We start from the raw sequence: 19,597 nt of genomic DNA on the forward strand, positions 1-19,597 counted from the left end.
AGTTTCTTTACTTGTCTACATATGCGTAATATAATTCCGCATTGTGAATTGCATTGCTTTAAAGTTGGTTTTTTAGTTAGTCATGTTTATTATATCTATTGTGTTCCTCTATAACATTTTATACTTACAAGTATGTGTTTGGCTTTGAGAGCAAAAAAAGGGCATAGATCGGCAAACAAGTAAGCTTCAAGTAAAAAAAATCAACCGGTGAAGAATTGAGCATTCGAATGAGATGGTTGCCTAGTAGTACATGATAGTACAAGAATTGACGTTGAAGTTAAAATTGGTCACATGATGAGGCCATTTTGTCTGTAGTAATTTTCTTTTACTACATTCGCACTCCATCGCAATTATTAATTGATATGTAATCACTTGGATAAAGGGAATCTCACAAAACTATACTTTACTGAATGAAATAGGCAATTTGGCGATTGCCCATTTATTTTCTGCGTTGCGTGTTTTGAGTAAATGAACAAGGATTATGCAATAGATAGGTGTTTTCTACCAGCTGCTTTGTCCTTATGGAAAGGTGTTTTCTAACTTCACCTACATATCAAATCCATCGCACTTTGCGTAATCCTTCTACATTCCAAAATTGAAGTAACTGTAATATCTACCCAATTATGGAACCCTCTCCCGAAGAAATTTCGGATCCCTTTTTAGAAGATATAATTACCAATGAAATAGTTGCTAGAAGTAACGCTATCTACCCAATTATGGAACCCTCTCCCGAAGAAATTACGGATCCCTTTTCGGAAGATATAACCAACGAGATAGTTGCTAGATTACCTGTCAAATCTTTTCTCAGATGTAGGAGTTTGTGCCGGGCTATGCGCGATTTACCCCACAACCCTGCCTTTGTTCACAAGCACCTGCAGTTTTCATCTCAAAGGAATCCCAATCTCATCCTCACTGATACCATATGCAGAGACAAAGGTAAATGTTGGACAAACTTCACATTCAAGAATCCATTCGTTTTTTTGTCTCAAAACGTATGCACACGGTCTCCAATAAAATTTTCTCTATCTATATTGCTCCACTCATCACCCAAAAAACATCCCTCAGAACCCAATACGCGATTGATAAATAGAATACGTACCCATTTTAACTTTGTAATTTTTCTCTTATTAGTTCATACTCCAGTATACAAACAAGTCTATGAATAGAATCCCCTTTGTAACCAGGTAAATCAAGAAATATGATACGGTTTCTCTCCTTTTCATATTCTTTGCAGGTAACAATCTCAACACATTGTACTTTGTACACAATGAAGAAACCCCGAATCGGTACTCTTGTCATAAAGTCAACTTAGAGAAACCGAAATTCCAAGAATTTCGAGTTGTGGGTTCTTGCAACGGTCTGATATGTTTGGTGCATCCTACGAAGAGGTACGAGATTTATATCTGTAATCCTTGTACTGGAGAGCATATCAAAATTCCCCGACCAGTTAGCATGGAGGACAGGCCTGGTGATATTGTCGTAGGATTTGGTGTAGTCCCAATGACCAACAAATACAAAGTACTCGCGATTGTAAATTTCCCCCTGCATAACGATTTTAATCCCTTTCACGAAAAGGTATTCGTGCATACTCTTGGGGATACCGGTTGGAGATTTAAAGACAATACCTCTGTTCTTTGTTTAGGACACTCGGTTTGCAAAGCATTTGTGAATGGAGCTCTTCATTGGGTCCGCGGTTCTAGGGAAATTGTTTCATTCGATATGGACACTGAAGAATTCGATGTTGTTCCGCGTCCTCAACTGGAATTAGGACGCGGGAGTTTTATCCTTAGAGCGTTCAAAGGGAAGCTTTTGATTTTGAATACATCATTTGCCGATCGTATAGAGATATGGATCATGGACGATTATGGCAGTGTAGAGTCTTGGACTCATATTTTCACTATAAATGAAGAGCAAATTGGGCGAAACATCAGGGACGTTGAAATTGTGTGTTTTCTTGAAGATTGGGAAGTTTTGATGGTGTATGATCATCGGGCCCTACTTCGTTATGATCTCCAAATGGCATCATTGAGTGAGCTTATCGACATTGGTGGTCTTCCAAATCGGTTTGATGCAGTTGCTCACGTTGCGACTCTAGTTTCGCCTCTGCTCACAAGAGATGGAGAAATGTAACTACTGCGGCTGCGGGAAAAATATATGTATTTGCATAATAAGTGCATGTTTTGCCTAAAATAGTTGGAAATAATAAGATTGGAAAAGATTGTGCACGCATCCAGATATAGATATATCCAGAACCCTCAAACATGTGGACCTCAAATTACTTTTGCAGACTTCACGTAAATCGGATAATTTCAAATACATCTGTATCTTCTTGTATGGCCTAAAATGTGTGTACTTTTTTTCGGACAGCATATATGTGCACAAAACATGAGATGTACAGTATCTTAGTCTTAGAAAGTACATATTGCATATATCACTACTCTTCACTTGATGAATGAAACAGAGAGCCGAGAAATAGCCTCGAAACAAATTGATTTTGATCTTTCTTTTTCTTTTCTTTTTTTATCGGCAAAAGAAATTTATTAATCATTGAAACAAGTTACAACGATTAGAAGGATCCAAAGTATACGGTATCACTACGAGGAGAAACTGACATCCCAACAAGATTGACACCTTAGCTCTCGACATGGATCATTTGCCACTAAGGACCCAAAGTTGGTGAGATACCAACCGCGCGAACAAGCAAAAACATGAAAAAAGAGATCAAAAACATATTACAGGAAAAAAAAAAAAAGAAGATGAGAAACTCAAGCACTCTCCATCCGTATAGCTTTCCTCCATAAGCTTCAGATTTTGACTACTCTTATCCCATCCAAATTTCCTCTGATTTCTTCCACTGAATATTCTCTGATGTTGCACTTTGATTTCATCCATAGAGCAACCCTGATTTTCACTAAGAGCTGTGCTACGTGCACAGACTGCTGTGCACAGCAGCCTTTTCTCCCGCCTCGGGTCGCACAAAGATGATCGGAGCCGCTCATTTTGTTCAAAATATATCGTTTAAGGTCTCTGTAAAAAATGAGCATTTCTGAAGTGATTTTGGGTGTTTTGTTAACGCCTCAAACGATATCGAACGAAGCTCATTTTTTACAGAGACCTTAAACGATATATTTTGAACAAAATGAGCGGCTCCGATCATCTTTGTGCGACCCGAGGCGGGAGAAAAGGCTGCTGTGCACAGCTTGCTGTGCACGAATCATTTCTGTTTCACTAAATCCCCAATCTCTGATTTGTCTGGAATAGAATTGTTAAAGATGAGTCGATCTTAACATTTTGAAGAGTAGTACCCTCATCTTTGGATGATACAAGCCTATACTAGCACACTTCTTTCTCATTTTTTTTTCCCGATACGACGATCAAGGGTGTCTGAGTCAACTTACGCACAACATGATTATTTTCTTCCCTGATCCTGTCAAAGACAGGAGGTCATCCACAAAGGTATTAGAAGATTCACAAGAGATTTCTCTCTTGCGCGGCCTGACCTTAAGAGATTTCAAAATTTAAAACTCAAAATGTCTCGATTTATAGCTTATTCTGATCATCACTTGAGCTACCCCTGGTGGCTAATAATAACTTAATATTAGCACCTCTGTACCTTAGAATAAGTATTTACATAAACAATCTTTTTCTTGGATCAATACTAGACAATCTTCTTTAGTCCTAAAATGGACAGTGTTGTGCTAGTTTCATGTTACTAAGTTTCAGTCCACATCAATCCCATGTGTGGATGACTGATTCCTACGTGGCACACCCATCTTCTTGCCCAAGCATAGGCTGGCATCATGCTACATAAGTCTCTTATTGTTCTTTTAATAGTCAATAAATCGGGCCCCACCCCCCACCGCCCAAGCCCACAGCCAACCCACCATCTAACCTCTCCTGTCACTCTCACTTTCCACTACCTTTTGAGCTCATTGTTTTCCCCAAACTATTTTTTACCTACCAACAATAGAGAAATTTATTCAGGGCAGAGTCATGAACAAGTTATGCACGGTTTCGTGTAATTTTTGTCGTCCGTTTCGATAATTGACAGTACAGATTTTTAGAAAAACTATTCACTACAAGAGTTTAACCATTTTGGCGAATAGTTTTTTTTTTAAAATTTAAATCGCCCATAATACTTTTGAACGCGTGCGGTTGAACCAAAGTTTACGGATTGCTCACAAAGAAGTTTTTCTCCTAAAACAAAACAAAAAGGATGAAATGAAATCAAACGGCACGTTTAAAGCCCTTTTTCTTGCTGATCCAGATCTTGCTGTTTTGAATCACCACAATTCCCGAGGAATCCATGTGCTTTTGCTTTCCTTTGCTGTTGTGGCAACCAGCGTACGGAGTTTGCAGTTACTACTCCTACTACTAGTACCAGTAAACATTGGGATCTACTTCAAGAAAACTAGTGCAATTCGGGGATCTACTACAAGAAAACTACTACTACTCCATTGTCCTAGAACCTCGCGATTACATCCTTGGCAAAAGTGAAGAGGTCAGTTTTGAATTCCGTCACACGATCTTGTGAGGCCCGTACACTAAGTGAAGGATACGAGAGCGTTGAAGCACTTAACATATTTTTATCACGAGCGTATCAGTGGCATCACGAAATGAATCTAAGCTTGCATAGTATGATTGGAAACAATTTAGCGGTTTGTATATGCCGGTCATTTTGAGACGCACGACACTAGGACAAAAACACCATGACCACAAATGTACCATTTCTATCTCTGTCTAAGTGAAATCGACCAATTAAATTCGAGTAAAAAGGAAGAGAGAATTTCGCTTTCAAGAAGAAGTAGACTAGGGGAGTTGTTTGCCGTGGATTGTTTTACTTCTTATCATCACAAGTGACTTCTGAAAACGATAATTAAATAGAAATGCAAAACAATATATAACAATAAATGATCGAAAGAGTAGGTATTTTATACGGTTAGTGCTATTTTAGTTATACTCCTATTTACTTTTACCTTTACAAGGATCATGTAGACACGTATATGAAACGACACATACACGAGATAAGCACTACATGCATGCACGACTTGTGATGTGTCCATAGATCAGAGTTAGTCGAGTTTATTTTAATATGATAGGCACAATAATAGACGAGTCATACTAGACACGACATGAAATAATTAAATCAAGCTAATAGACAAGGCCGCTACTGCACGTCCCATATGACACCTCTAAACCTATTTTGTTGGCCACGGGAAAGGGGTCATTCTGGGGTTTTGAAGTGTAGGAGCTTGCGGAAGATCATCGACCAAGACTATTTGACTGTACTAATGAGAGAGTTTGGCCCATTAGTCACTTTTTTTTACAACCGACGTGGTAGCCGAGTTGGTGAGCTCATTACCTCCCTTAACGCAGGCGTTGTCTGCGGATCAAAGGGGGGAGTTTTCATCAGTTGTGCACTAAAATAGTACAGTGGTGATGGTCCGTCCTCCCGGACGGTAATTATAGCTCGAACCGAACATTCCATTGGCGGGTAGAGAGCCCCTATGATCATGCCCAAGCGGAGTTGCTACATTGGTCACCCCATCTCACCCTTTTTATTACTATAAAAAAAAGTCACTTTCTTTTTTTTTTTTTTTAACGGGGCCCATTGGGCATTAGTCCCTTTGAAACAATGTTATTAGTAGCAAGGTTTCGCTGACTGGTCACTAGAAAGATGATAAAATACAAATAATTTTAGGTAAATTCTGATACTAAATATCAATACATTCTTCATGATTATCAATATACTTTGTACCTGTACATCCTTCATCCTAAGGGAGGAGGTTAGCATGCATTTTTCTTAGTAGTGACAATATAAGAGCATTTTATAAACTTTGGCTTCGACTAAAATGCGAAAATAACTCTGACATTTAACTCTCAAACAATCGGAGATGCTCCAAAAGTTCAAACTAATTGAAACTATTGAACCCCTTTTCTATCTGAAATTGGGCGGCTTAACGAGTTTGTAAATGCATGAATACATTTTTCTATCTTCATCATTCACAAATTCGAATTGAATATATATGACCGTAAAGTATTACGATCCAAGACTAGGTGGCTCAATAAATTTTGTGAGTGAGTTTCAAATTTACGAAAATAATACGTAGCAATATAACAGCATTAATACTCAGTATTAGACCTCCTTAATTAATTCATATCGATCCAAAGCGAAAGAGAAATCAGATATCCTATCCTCCCCGCGATGAGTTCGTCAACAACCTCCTCCTCCTCCTCCTCCTCCTCCTCCTCCTCTCTCTCTCTCTCTCTCTCTCTCTCTCTCTCTCTCTCTCTCTCTCTCTCTCCACTCCAGATCTCTTTGTCTTTTTTTGGCTTAAAGCTAACATGGGCTCTCTCCTCTTCTCGTGCTCCACTCCAGATCTCTCTGTCTTTTTTTGGCTTAAAGCTAACATAGGACCCAATCCACGTCAGCATCGTGTTTTGAAGCAGAGATGATTTCGTGCTCAGTAGACTTATTGATACATCCTAGCTTGCATCTTGCTAATTAGACCATCTCACATGCACGCTTGAGTGAAGTGTGAAAAATGAAAAATCCATAAAAAGTCACACAAGGTGAAACTCATGGTACTCTTTCTCTAATCTGTCAGCAATAATTCTCTAACCACGCACATTTATACACATAATTACACAAACTCTCTCACATCAAACAAGAAGCCAACACATCCAATGTGTGTGTGTGTGGATCTCATGTTTGATGTGCGAGAGTTTGTATAATTATGTGTACTGTAAATGTGTATGGTAGTAGCTTAGTTGAATCAACTAGCTAGACGGAGACAGGTTGTATCGATCCTACGTGACAAAAACCAATTAGAATGCCACCTCAGCATTTTGTATTTCAAAGGAATCTTATCATACCCTGGTTGAAGTAGGCCTCCTACACTTTACACCGGCCAATCATTTTCCATCTCAGCAAGCCATTTTCCTACCACAGTGCCTTAAATTAATTGGACATGAACCAATTATTATTATTATTTTTATTTTTATTTTTTTTACTTTATCAAGCATTAACCAAATTCAAAATTAATTGGTTAAAATCCACATTACGGCTCCGTTTGTTTCAATATAAAATGTTTTACAAAGTAAAATATTTTTCATGTAAAATATTTTTCCAAAAAACAAATTTTAAAATTTTATTTTTCAGTATTTGATTGGTACATGAAAAATATTTTTGCCTATTATACTCGTCAATTTTCTATTCCCTAATTTGGACTTTGGGTCCAACAGACGTTTCGATTTTTTCTGTAATCCATGTCATAATTCCCTCTCTACAACTCCAACCAACAATAAAATACCAGATTCGTATGGGATACGTATTTTGGAAAAGTGGGAAGGGACAATAGTTGGGTGGAGTGGAAAACAAAAATATCTTACGGCAAAAAATAACTTTGGTGCAAAATATTTTACCCTGAAAATATTTTCCTCTTTTTTCTTGCCAAACGGCGAAAAATGAGTAAAATATTTTACCTAAAAACATTTTACGGAGCCTACCAGCCTTTTCTCTTATCACTTTTGTTATTGATCATAGGGATAAGATAATATAGCATTTGTTTCCAACTTGTAATCCGTATTTTGTCGATATTTGTTTGAAATACCACCAATTGACAATATCACCAACAAACAACGAGATGAGTAGAAATACATATTCTTGTTTACGTTCCCTTCACTTTTCAATATGCAATGGCTTAAAAAAGCAAAAAAAAAAAAAAAAAAAAAGGTTATATTTTGCACAAATAAGTGAGTATTTGGCTAAAGCTATAGAGTTCACTGCGTTCAGAATGAACTACTAAATGATTTGTTAAGTAGTCAAGAATGAGGGCGATATTCACCCATGTTCATGTGAGTAATAAATAACTTCATACTACCAAATTGCCAACCCACTTTAAAAATCAAGAGTATAATCGTAATTGAGAAAACTTAACACGAGAGAGATGATTACTTACGGAATTCTGAATTGACGTATGCCGGAACTTTTGAAAATTCTCTCTAATAGGAGTATTATGTTTAAACAATGACACCCAATTCAGCATCATGAATGTGACTTTTCTAGATCCAGACGATTAAAAGAAACCATAAAAAGCCAGTTTATGCAATAATGCATCACCTTTTTCCTGATATATATATGTTGTACAATGTGACTTTTGATAGCTTTTTTTAGGGAATTCATTTAACAAATCAACCATCCAAGAGCTTATTTGTACGGCCACGTTTGTTTGTGGGTGCAGGCGTGTAGCTAGGTTGAACTGGGGATCATATCAAAAAAAAGGAAAAAAAAAAGAAGAAGAAAAAGAAAACAGGTTGAACGGGGGATGATCCCGCAGTACTCTTTCCGTCCCGTGTCCAATTTCATAATTTTAATTTATTAAAAAGACGTCATCATTACACTTTTCACATCAACTTTTTTTTTACTATCAAAAATTATCTTCCACTTTTACCCATTAATTTTTCAAAATAAACAAAATAATAATTGTACGAATTTTTATCCATTAACTTTTCAATATTAACACTTATTAGAGACAACCCAAAATCGAATAATGAACTCTTATTTGAGGGCAAAGGGATTTTTATCCGTCCCGATTTGTTTGTCCCTTTTTTGACTTACACATATCCCAAATTGATCGTCCATTTTAAAAATTAATGGCTCAAATTATGTAAACTTTCAAATCAATGGATTAGATTTGGTTTCTTTAATAAGTTGAAAACCCGAGATTGGACAAACAATTCAGGAGACGGAGGGATTATTTGTTTTGGGTAAGTACGAATCATATTACAGAGAACCCAAAGGGGTTGACATAATGGTCTCAAGGCATGAAACTTCGAATTTTGCTCTCTCCTAAAGTCTGAAGTTATGAAACTTTTCAGGATCTATCCACTCTTTTTTAGGGTCAATCCATATAGTGGCTTTGCTTTTGGCTTTAATTGGGGTGCCCGCAAGAGGACACTAGAATTGACCTTCGAGTTTTTTCAAAGTGCGCTTAAACTGGCCCAAACTCCTAAATCATATAAAAAAAAAATGAATCATATAATACCTATAAGTTTAGAACATGGGTAAATGATCAGTGATTTGCTGAATTTTTTTCACCGGGTCACCTCAACTCCCGACTGCACAAAGCACGGAAGCACACAAAACCAAAAGAATATCATGACCAATACGAAAAATGGCACTCCATTATTTTGCAAGATCGCAAAAAAGTAAACATGCTAACGAAAGAAATCTTATCTGCCACCCACTATTTCACACTGTTAGTAAACATGCTAATTTCATTGTATCCAGTGAGACGAGACATCAAATTCCAACGATCCATCATGTGCCCCCACACCCCCATTACTCTCTCTCTCCTCCTCTTTTTTCCCTCCTCTCTCGCTCTCTGTCTCACCAACTTGAGGCCTCTCCACCGCTATATAAATCTCTCTAGTGATCATCTCTCTTCATCCCAAGCTCCATTCCTTTCTTCCTCCACTTCCTTTGTTATCTCTTTGTTTTACTTAAGTAATCTCTTTTCTTTTTTCGCTTCAACTACAATTCCCCTTGGGTGTCAATGGCCACTGTTGAGGTACCTGAAATCCCAACTAATTTACTGGCATGTTTTTTTTTGATTGATTCAGCTGATCTGTTCTAGATCTTCTTAGAGATATCAGTGTTTTCTATGATTCATTTTCACTCAATAACATCATTTCCATTGATGATTTTGATCTCTCTACGCAACTGAAACTTCTCTTTTAACACAAATGGATTCCACATATCTTGTTTACGTTTATTTCCAAGGATTATTGGTGCGATTGATGGGATAACTTAAGAAAGAAATGCAACATCAAACAAGAAACTGAAATCAATAGCCATGTTATATGATTAAAACACCTCTACGTGGATCTAGCTCTTTTGGGATCATCTATCCTTGAAACTCTGTATTAGTCTATTTCAGTGTACTTTCGAATGCACGAGTTTATGGGAATCTGAAACTTCATGAATTCGAAGACATTATCATGCAAAACGATTAATTAGCTTATGGTTAGTGGTTGTTATTTGATTATGGAATGGTGCAGGTTGTGTCAGCTACATCAGCACTCCCAGAGGAAGCTAAAATGGAAACAATCAAGGCTGAAGAAACCACCACCAAAGAAACAATCACCGAAGAGGTAGTGACCGCGCCAGCAACCGTGGCAGCAGAGCCACCAGCGGAAGAGCAGAAGGAAGCAGAGGCGGCTGCAGCACCAGAGGAACCCGCAGTTCCAGAGCCGGAAGCTACTCCGGTAGTTGAGGTCGAGACCGAGGAAGTGGTGGTGGAAGAGGCTGAGGTGGTTGTCGAAGAGGCTGTTGTAGAGGAAAAAGAAGAGGTTTCTCCAAAGGTGGCCCCAGAACCAGCTGAAGTGGAAACTAAGCTGGAGGCTCTCGCGGAGCCGGAAGCAGAACCAGAAGTAGTCTCTGAAGCTCCAAAAGATGAAGTTGCTATTGAAGAAAAAGCAGCTGAAGTTGAAGCGGAAGTTGTCACAGAAGCAGCAGTTGTGAAGACTGAGGAATGAATAAGCTATAAAAAATGTGGCTTTAGTGAAAATTAAGGTTGTTGATGAGGTGGGGACAGTATGTTAGGTGTCTTCTTGTTGTTTATTTTGTCCAATAAAGCTATTACTCAGGAGGTGTGGGGTTTGGAATCTTAGAAATATGTTCACGACCCACTTGGATAGTCCAATGCCAACTTGCCACGCAGCCGGCGACATGTATTGGAATAGAGACCTAGATGGGCTGCAGATGGTTGGTTACGGCCGCGCCACGTGGCTCGTGGTTATTGGTTCTAAGTAGGTCTGTTTAGTTGTGTAATGTTGAATGTGTTTGGTTATGCAAGATGGGCTATGCCAGCTTCAATAATAAATCTTATTGTGTTTAATAAATAGCTGCGCATTTTCCTTTATATTTTGCTGTTCCTCCATCATATCTCACTGGTTAATAGTATCGAGTGATGAAATACCAAAGTGCGTAAACAAGATTCACAGTTTCAGGTCTATAAAGTAACAGAATGAACCAAATTAGTGAAGGCAAATAACATACTGACATAATTCATACTTCTTTCAAAGCTATTGGTGAATTATGGGCCTCTTTCATGTGCACTGATGAATCGGCACTGAAGATGTCATCTTTTGCTGTGGCAAAGATTCTTATCGCCACTAGCACTTTCAAGGAAATTGATGAGTGGATTACCGTAGAAGTTGAAGGAAAGTGGCATAAAGTCAAGGTGATGAAAGATCCGTGCGACCAACCACATGAGATGGAGAAACAAATTCCTAGAGCAAGTCTTGATTTTTCCTTGAATTCATAAGAAGAATCAAGGAAGAGGAAGAAAATAAGGAGGATGAAGTGGATACTCCGGCTTCCGTGAGTAAAGCTAATGGGTCCTCTTCGGAGGCAGAGCTAAACTCATTCCGAGGGAGCGGAACCCATTGCGATTTAGACAATGGTAGGCATGGTGGAGCTGATTCTAGGATTTGTGGGGTGAATACTGATGGGGATAATTTATGTGCGGCCGAATCTGAATTTTCGAAGTCGTCTCCGGTTAGTGAGGAATTCTCAACTTGGAGTTTCTCAAGCAAATGAGGGGGGATTGGTTCCTTTTGTTGACTCGGCGGTTATTTTTGACTCTCAAAATTCTCTAAAAGTGTCACAAGTGGAGGGATTAAACTTAATAGTCGACTTGAACCAAAAAGAAGGTAGTTGGGGTTGTACCACTCAATCTTTCGAGGACTATCGCCAAAAAAGAGATGAGAGGAGATCGTCTTCTGATGCCATCTTGAAGCTGAGAAGAGGAGTGAGGAGTGAGGAGAGAAAAATTAAAACAAAAAAAGAAACATCTCGTGGAGATTGAGGCTAAGTTCGATAAAGTGAATCATAGAAAGAAGAAGGACCCTTATTCCTCTTTGTTCTTTAAGGAAGCTCGCAAGATGTTAGATATTGGTTCAAAGTTGGGCATTGAAATACAAGGTGGGAGGAACTATAATTTGAAAAGATTTGCTGACATGCAAGAGGAAGAATTAAGGGAAATGATCCATGCTCTTGACGACTATGAGGAAGAATCTATCTCAGGGGACGATGATGATCTCGAGGATGGAGCCTCTCTCTCTCTGACTTTTTGATGTCAAGTTTTAGGCAGGTTTGGGGTTTTCTGCTGAATAGGATGAGGTAGCGTTGTAGTTTTGTTAATGTAATTGGCGATTTTTGGATGCGACAAACTATTGGAGTCTGTATTTATTCTTTTTCTTTTTCCATTTGGGTTTGGGAGGTGATTTTATTTTGTCTAGATTAGATCGATACTCCGCCCGTTGGTTCAAGAGTTGATCACGAAGGCTGTGCCATGCATTTTGCTTGGAAAGGTATATGCATCTCATGTGCATTTAGCTTAATATTTTTCCATGCATCATTAAAGGTTTTCAATGTCTTAATTTTTTATGAAATATCATGTATGCACTAGCCTAATATTATTGGCCTTGTTTTATTTGAAGGGAAATTTTGTCTAAGGCCTTTAAGTGCTTGTGCCTTAGTAGCACCTTATCAAACTAAGGCCCTTGCACGCATGTTAAGAGCGCCTTAGTAGTGCCTTAGCAGACTAAGGCCCTTGTGTGCGTGCTAAGAGTGCCTTAGTAGGGCACTCCAGGATTTTTCCTCGCTTGGTCATATATAAGTTTGTTTTTCATTATTCTAGGACACAAGAGTGATATAGCCCACTTTAGAGAGAGAAAGCATTATCTCTTTTGCTCTTGTGCTTTCATTTGCATTTGGATGATTTGGATCTAGCATTCAATCATCTTTGTCACTCTAGAGAAATATTTTCTTGATCCATGTATTCTCTCTAGGTTGATTCTTTTGCATAAAAATCTTCATTTTACAAAATTCATACTTTCATGCCTACGAATCTACATGGCCGGATGATACCGGAGCCGTTCTAGAGCGGAGATCGAGATGGTGTTGCTCGAGGAGTCCATGGAATCAAGAAGGGGCACGGGGTGCTAGGCAAGAAGTGGAGTTAGGTGTGATTTTGGGTAAAAGTCGGTAATTCCTGACTCGTAGTATTTTTGCCTAACCTTTTGATTTATGGAAACTTGAGTAGATTAGGCCGTGGTTTTATGCTTAGGGTGCGTTGACCCTAAGTAGTTTCCACGTATATCTCGTGTTTGCGTTCTTTAGTTTTATCACTCTTTACTTATATTGTTGAATTGAATAGTTTGGCATGAAGATTGGATAGTTGTTTAAGTTGATGGTTGAGTTAATTTTAAATCAGTCGCCCCCCGTGCATTAGATAATTTTCAAGTTTTTTGCGGTGGCAGTAGGAGGTTTTTTTTGTTGTTGTTGGGGTTTTCCTTTGCTGCTTTTGTGGCTCTTTTGGTGTCTAGTTGGCATCTTGTCTTCTATAAGGCTTTGGGTGGCTTTTGCCGGTGTGTCATTGGTTCTTTTAATCTTTGTAATCCTTATAAAGATTAATAAAATCTTTTTGCTTAGCAAAAAAAAAAAAAAAATCAAAGTTGGGGGATCAAAGTTGCATTGATTCTCATCTATCTCAAATAGGAAAAACGCCCCACGCTCTGGGTGGGACGTAATGTCGCGCTGTGCTCCTAACTGAAGGAGTACCTAACCGTTGTTGCAATGCCATTTTCCCTCATGGTCCTGATTGAGAGTGGGGAAGTTTATAAAGGAAAGTCCACAAAATGCCACATAGTTTGATATCGAAATACCGATAGCTATCAGGGGACCACTATTCAAAAGCAAGTCACAGAAAATAGTGCTTCAGTTTTGGCCTTGTGGCTCTCGGAGGGTTATCCGACAATAGAAATCTGAGAAGCCATTTCGACCACACGTTTCCTCTACGCAATTGCAACCCCAACATGAAACCCAAGCATTCTAGTATTTCCCAGCCCAACCAAACGTGGCTCATTCCATCCACTCATTTCAGTATAGATACATAGATGGTATGCATAAAAACTCCCCTAGCTAGTCATATGATGGACTGATGCATATCTCAGTGCAACGATGCTCAAGAATGGTGTGGATACTCAGCAGTGCCACAAAATTAGCAGTGTCGGCAGAAAGGGGAGGAGAGACGAAGTTTACGTGGGAGCAGTGCCCTTAAGAGCTGCAAAGGGACCAGCCCAGCTGGTTATGTCAGCCGCGTACTCCCTCAACCTTTGGGATTTGCAGCACTTCATCGTCATCATCAAGCCCTCCTCATCTCCTCTCTCTCAGGTTCTCTCTTGCTCCACATAATTTCTCACATGGGTATCTTTTCATTTTCAAATTTACACACACATGCATACATATATATACACGGCACTTCTAGTGAGGGATCCGCATGCTTTTAGGAAGCAGAATATATGTATGTATGTATCTCCTAGCATAGTTTGCTCACCAAACTAGATTGTTTTGTAGGTATTGGTATTTGATTTTCAACCTCAAGATCCTGAAAATCTATATGTAGCACTTGCTGCTCTATCTGGCCAAAAAATACCGGGTAATTCCCTCATTATTTCAAAATATTATCTTTATGTAGGATTAAATCCTGTGTCTTTCAAGTTCACTTCCGGCCAATATCTCCCAAGCAGGACAAACATTGCTTGACCTGCTTGGCTAACGTGCTTATACATTTATTTATTCACTTAATCTAAAACATCAGACAAAATATACTGCTCTAAAACTTGAATAGCACTCTGTTACCACGGAATACGAAAATGAGCACACCAAACAAAGCAATCATATAAGAAAAACAGGAATTAACGTGGTTCGGCTCGGCTTAAACCATGCATCCACAGCGATAGACAACAGAGGACCTCAGTATGAAAGAGGAGAATACAATAAGCTACTTGTGTCTTGTAACTCTCACATAAACGCTACAGCCCCCAAATGCACCATCTACGGGAAACCCTACACGACAAAAAGATCGCGCTAACTGCTAAGTATAGCAATGACAACAAGTGGGTCTGACCTATGGGTGCTTAATCAGGTTGCGTAGGTCGAAAACGAGTAAAAATTGTCGTCAAAGTTTAACTCCGGGAACTTTTCTTCGAATTAGTTATAGTAGTAAACAAGTGGTCGCATTGCTGAATGGGCATATATTGAGCCATAGGTTGATGATGATAATTACTACATCTCCTAATCATGATTCATGAATATGCATGTATCATGTATCATGTATGAGTAAATACATGCATTTACTGCAATTCCTGTATAAATTTAGCAAAGCTCTCATGGCATTGCAAAAATATTAGACAAAGAAGAAACAAAATGTTTTGCTCTAAGAAATGACGGCAATAACCGATACTGTTAAACTAAATCTACATACGTGCAATGGGGAAACTAGGAAAGAATTCCATCATTCAATGGAATGTTTACTGTTGCTTGCCTAGAATTAATATCTTTTGCTCTTCACATACCTATGTTAGGAGTTGTTCTAACGAGGAAGTTGCCGAAGCTACCAAAGAGAAAATGCTGGTTCATTGGGCAATCCAGATTAGATGCTGTAGATGCAGCAAACAGATTCAATGAGAATTGGCAAACTGATTTGAGAATCGGCCATCACGACTGTCGAAATTACACAAATGGTAATGACGAATAACTCGTTAGAGCTACGTAGTAATTATTGATGAATACAGTTTTTCGCAAATACATCCAGTTGGAAATTACTCTGAGTTGGCTATAATAGCACCACTGATGCATGTTTAGAGATTTTCATCACATATTCTGGGAGTTTAAACTTCCCTTTGAAAGAAAATCAAGCTCTTGACATTTTAGTTCTTGCCTTTTCCTAGCCTCATAGTTATTTCCATGTCTTTTTTGAAGGATTAGTCGAGTATCTCACTGGTGAAAAATATGCCTTGGAGCACCTAGCAAGAAAGCAGGGTAAATGAAGGTCCGTCATCAATTTTCTCAGCTTGTTAATTAAAAACCCATGTTTGCTTCTCAGATCTTCATTCAATGAAATTTTCAGTCAGAACCACAAAATAGAACCCAAGGATAATTTACATCGGAAACTCTTTACTGAAAGCTTCGTTAGCTTCTTGTGATTTACAGGATAAATTCAACAAACGGTGGTACAGCTTAGGTCTTCATCGACATCAGTAGCACAGAGAGAAGCAGAAAAAGGTCAACCTATACATTGATACTGTTTTCAAGTAAAAAGAACTGAAGTTGCGCGAAGAAGGAAAAGCATACACGAAAAAACCATCTGTTACTAGCACGGAAGAGCCATAGATATAATATTCACTTGTAGGGTAGCGCTAAATGGATAACTTAACTAAGAAAGCTTGATTTTTGTGAATCACGTAGCGTGTATAACACCTACCTACCATATCTTGGCACCAGAAAACAAAAGTGTGCAACAGAACCAAAAAGAAACATATCCACAGCATTACACCAGATGAAAAGTCATATTACCTGGTCACGAATTTAGAAGCTTTAGCATTCCCCTCTTTTCTTTTTCTTTTTTCTTGGAATGAACGATACAACTAAGCTGCATCCTTCGGGGCCTTCCTCAGTTCCTCTTCTTTATTCGAATTCTCGTTTCTATTTCGCAAGAATATCTGAGACATCCGATTTGGCTTCTTTTGATTCGTCAAGTAAAATAAGGCTACCGATGCAAGTAGTTACATGAATTGGATTGATATGAGATTCAGGGACAGGGATGGGAAGACTCTTAAAATGTCTACTCTTGTGGTCATACAGGAGAAGCTCTTCTCCGTCAATGCTTACTGCCGGTGCTTTACCATCCTTTTGTCAACCTTAATGGACGAGAGATCCAAAAACTCCATTCCACAGTAAGAAACTTAAACCAAGAGTTCACAACACCATACTCCTTTCATTCATGACCCAAATTTCCCATCTAAAGCAATCATAGGGCGGCCTCTTGTGACAAGACGAGAACAAAGAGAGGGATTCCTTAAACACCCCTAGAAAACTGTGCCATAAACCATTATCGCACTTGTCACAAAACTTTGGGGGCGTAATCTCCCTACATGTTTCAGTATCCATGTTGAATGCTAGGATGTAGTTATCCTTGCCCATATTTTCATCCATCATAGTTGGAGTTGCCTCCAGAGCTCCATTCACTACCACCCCCGATACGTCATAGCCAATAAAGCATGAAATATCGTGCTTACTATTTTTCTACGAGTTGGTACCCAATGTTTACAACTATACATCTCGACTTGAAGCATAGGAACTCTGGCACCATTGTCCTGACCAGCTAATTCTTTCAAATTGCACCATGCCCTCACCAACTTGTAGTCATCAATCCGAGGAACAGAGCCAAAGCCAAAAACTGAATGCTCGGAGGAGCTAACACCTGAGTTGGGGATTACTATACTCCTATTGACAGCAGGATTCCAGAGATAACTATTTTCAGGTCCGGAAAAACATTGCAACGCATTGCAGGAACCAACAAAATTGAGTCTTCTTGACACGGAATTTCTAATCTGCAGAGGAAGCTCAATTTTCATGTGATTGTTGAATGTCTCATCAGCATCTCATCAGCATAGTATAAGAAGTAGCCTCCCTCTCCATCTCTTCCTACTGGTTGCTTAAATAGTAGATAGCATTCGATTGCTGATTGGTTAAACCACATGACATTGGCAGAAATAACCCGACTATGCAAATAAAGTGTGAAAAGAAAATTCTCTCACAGGTAGATGCAGGTCATCGGTTGGAGAATCTGGATTCGCAAAGCCTAAAACTTGAAGTAAATGGAGTCATGCAGGGCAACCTTAGGCCATCCACAGTAGCATAATCAAAAGCAAATTATTTTTAAAGTTAACAATATTGAGGTAAAATATGGCTCACAATGGTATAATCAAACTTAACAACATTCTTAGAAATAATCAAATTTTGGGCTTTGGATAACCAAAACTAGTAACATTTTTCAATAATCAAAATTTGTGGATCTCACACCACATAAGTTAACTGGTTCTAAAATTTATATACACACGTGTTTCAAATGGTATTTTCTTCACCTGCTCTATATCTCATTTTCTTCAGCCACAAACTCTTTCTTTTTCTTTCCCTCCAAAAGTGAAGCTCATATCTTTCAATCATTTACAATTCAACTCATTGTCGCCGGATTAAGGTATTTCACTTTTTTTTTCCGTTTTTATTTTATTCTTTTTCGTTCCTCTCCTTGTGGTTGAGTACATGAAGAACCTTGCATTCATTTACAAATTCAAGAACACATCTAATTTATTTTTTTTTGAGTACATGATTTTTTTTCCAAATTCATAATATGAGGGAAAGAAGTCACCAATTTTTTCTTCAAAATTAAGGGAGAAAATCGATATATTTTTGCCGAAAAAAAAACGTAATGGAGGGAAGTGATCAATGGTGGAAAACATTTGTCGCCGTATGAAGGTATTTCACTTTTTTTTTTCCGTTTTTATTTTATTCTTTTTTCGTTCCTCTCTCCCTGTGGTTGAGTACATAAAGAACCTAACATTTTTTTACAAATTCAAGAACACATTTTTTTTTTTGAGTACATGATTTTTTTTCCTAATTCATAATATGAGGGAAGGAAGTCGCCAATTTTTTCTCCAAAATTAAGGGAGAAAATCGATATATTTTTGTCCAAAAAAAACGTAATGGAGGGAAGTGATCAATGGTAGAAAACATTTGTCGCCGTATGAAGGTATTTCACTTTTTTTTTCGTTTTTATTTTATTCTTTTTCGTTCCTCTCCCTGTGGTTGAGTACATAAAGAACCTTACATTTTTTTACAAATTCAAGAACACATTTTTTTTTGAGTACATGATTTTTTTTTCTAATTCATAATATTAGGGAAGGAAGTCACCAATTTTTTTCCCAAAATTAAAGGAGAAAATCGATATATTTTTGCCAAAAAAAAGTGTAATGGAGGGAAGTGATCAATGATAGAAAACACAAGGGGAGAGAGAGTGAAATTATAGTGTATCTCTTATTTTAGTTATGGACTAGAAGTGACCATTGTGGACCTCAACATTGTTAAGCTTAGCAACCTCTTAAATGGATAATCAAAAGCTGATGTGTCAACTTTTGATTATCCATTTTTGATTATGCCACTGTGGATGGCCTTAGCCTTTAGCAGCTTATGTATGTTTCTAGAGGTTTTAAAAACGCATATGCGTATGTTTTGAGATGTATGTATAAGTAAACCCAAGGCAACCCTAGCCTTGAATATTTGTAGTGCAATGCAAGAATCTAATATCAACAGTTTGTCGCGATAAATGAATACAAATATAGTTAGATTAAATGTTTAGGTCAGAGATATGACCCATAACTGGGGATAACAATTAAACTGAAACAAATCTACCACATCAATGAACACTTGGGGTAGTCCAACCCCAACATGGCTAATCCATCTGTGTGTTCAATATACAGATAACAATTCAAGTGTTACTAACGCTAGCATGCATTGAACACGAGACTGTGACTCTAAACAAATTAAACTATATTTTTCATCAAAAAAAAACGTGTTGCTCATTCAATACGCGGGACCGAAACAAACATCAATGTTTTTTTTTTTTTGTCCCGTGCATGGAACTGACACAAACGCTATACAAGTAGGAGGTGGTGTTTTCTTGGGTTG

The 19,597-nt window shown here is 38.1% G+C and overlaps 4 protein-coding genes across 6 annotated transcripts; 3 read left to right on the forward strand and 1 right to left on the reverse strand.

Moving 5' to 3' along the window:
• The first annotated feature begins 485 nt into the window (after window positions 1-485).
• Window positions 486-2,321, forward strand: LOC131328963 (F-box protein At3g07870-like). Its single transcript, XM_058361952.1, has 2 exons — window positions 486-936; window positions 1,235-2,321. The coding sequence occupies exons 1-2, from the start codon at window positions 624-626 to the stop codon at window positions 2,128-2,130; spliced, it is 1,209 nt and encodes a 402-aa protein (XP_058217935.1). The 5' UTR covers window positions 486-623; the 3' UTR covers window positions 2,131-2,321.
• Window positions 2,322-9,221: 6,900 nt separating this feature from the next.
• On the forward strand, window positions 9,222-10,905 carry LOC131329311 (major latex allergen Hev b 5-like). Its single transcript, XM_058362397.1, has 2 exons — window positions 9,222-9,572; window positions 10,063-10,905. The coding sequence occupies exons 1-2, from the start codon at window positions 9,558-9,560 to the stop codon at window positions 10,537-10,539; spliced, it is 492 nt and encodes a 163-aa protein (XP_058218380.1). The 5' UTR covers window positions 9,222-9,557; the 3' UTR covers window positions 10,540-10,905.
• Window positions 10,906-13,864: 2,959 nt separating this feature from the next.
• LOC131329318 (uncharacterized) lies at window positions 13,865-17,606 on the forward strand. 3 transcript variants are annotated; one of them, XM_058362406.1, is made up of 5 exons: window positions 13,865-14,242; window positions 14,426-14,507; window positions 15,436-15,594; window positions 15,833-15,902; window positions 15,981-17,606. In XM_058362406.1, exons 1-4 carry the CDS (start codon window positions 14,030-14,032, stop codon window positions 15,898-15,900), a joined length of 522 nt encoding a protein of 173 aa, XP_058218389.1. In that variant the 5' UTR covers window positions 13,865-14,029; the 3' UTR covers window positions 15,901-15,902; window positions 15,981-17,606. The 3 variants fall into 3 exon arrangements, with proteins under 3 accessions (XP_058218389.1, XP_058218388.1, XP_058218387.1); XM_058362405.1 differs by having other exon boundaries at window positions 16,047-17,606; XM_058362404.1 differs by having other exon boundaries at window positions 13,869-14,242; window positions 16,064-17,606.
• LOC131328673 (uncharacterized) lies at window positions 16,829-17,487 on the reverse strand. Its single transcript, XM_058361588.1, has 2 exons — window positions 17,181-17,487; window positions 16,829-17,097 (listed from the first exon to the last, which is right to left on the reverse strand). Exons 1-2 carry the CDS (start codon window positions 17,485-17,487, stop codon window positions 16,829-16,831), a joined length of 576 nt encoding a protein of 191 aa, XP_058217571.1.
• Window positions 17,607-19,597: the final 1,991 nt, after the last annotated feature.

The sequence above is a fragment of the Rhododendron vialii genome, chromosome 6a, assembly GCF_030253575.1.
Source record: "Rhododendron vialii isolate Sample 1 chromosome 6a, ASM3025357v1".
Taxonomy (NCBI): Eukaryota; Viridiplantae; Streptophyta; class Magnoliopsida; order Ericales; family Ericaceae; genus Rhododendron; species Rhododendron vialii.

Bases quoted from the DNA above. Each gene is read 5' to 3' on its own strand.
- LOC131328963 (XM_058361952.1), top strand. From the start codon at position 624: ATGGAACCCTCTCCCGAAGAAATTTCGGATCCCTTTTTAGAAGATATA. The intron at 937-1,234 runs GTAAATGTTGGA...TATTCTTTGCAG, and splicing joins TACCATATGCAGAGACAAAG to GTAACAATCTCAACACATTG.
- LOC131329318 (XM_058362406.1), top strand. From the start codon at position 14,030: ATGCTCAAGAATGGTGTGGATACTCAGCAGTGCCACAAAATTAGCAGT. The intron at 14,243-14,425 runs GTTCTCTCTTGC...ATTGTTTTGTAG, and splicing joins CCTCATCTCCTCTCTCTCAG to GTATTGGTATTTGATTTTCA. The intron at 14,508-15,435 runs GTAATTCCCTCA...TACCTATGTTAG, and splicing joins ATCTGGCCAAAAAATACCGG to GAGTTGTTCTAACGAGGAAG.
- LOC131328673 (XM_058361588.1), bottom strand. From the start codon at position 17,487: ATGAAAATTGAGCTTCCTCTGCAGATTAGAAATTCCGTGTCAAGAAGA. The intron at 17,098-17,180 runs GTAAACATTGGG...CGGGGGTGGTAG, and splicing joins TCAAGTCGAGATGTATAGTT to TGAATGGAGCTCTGGAGGCA.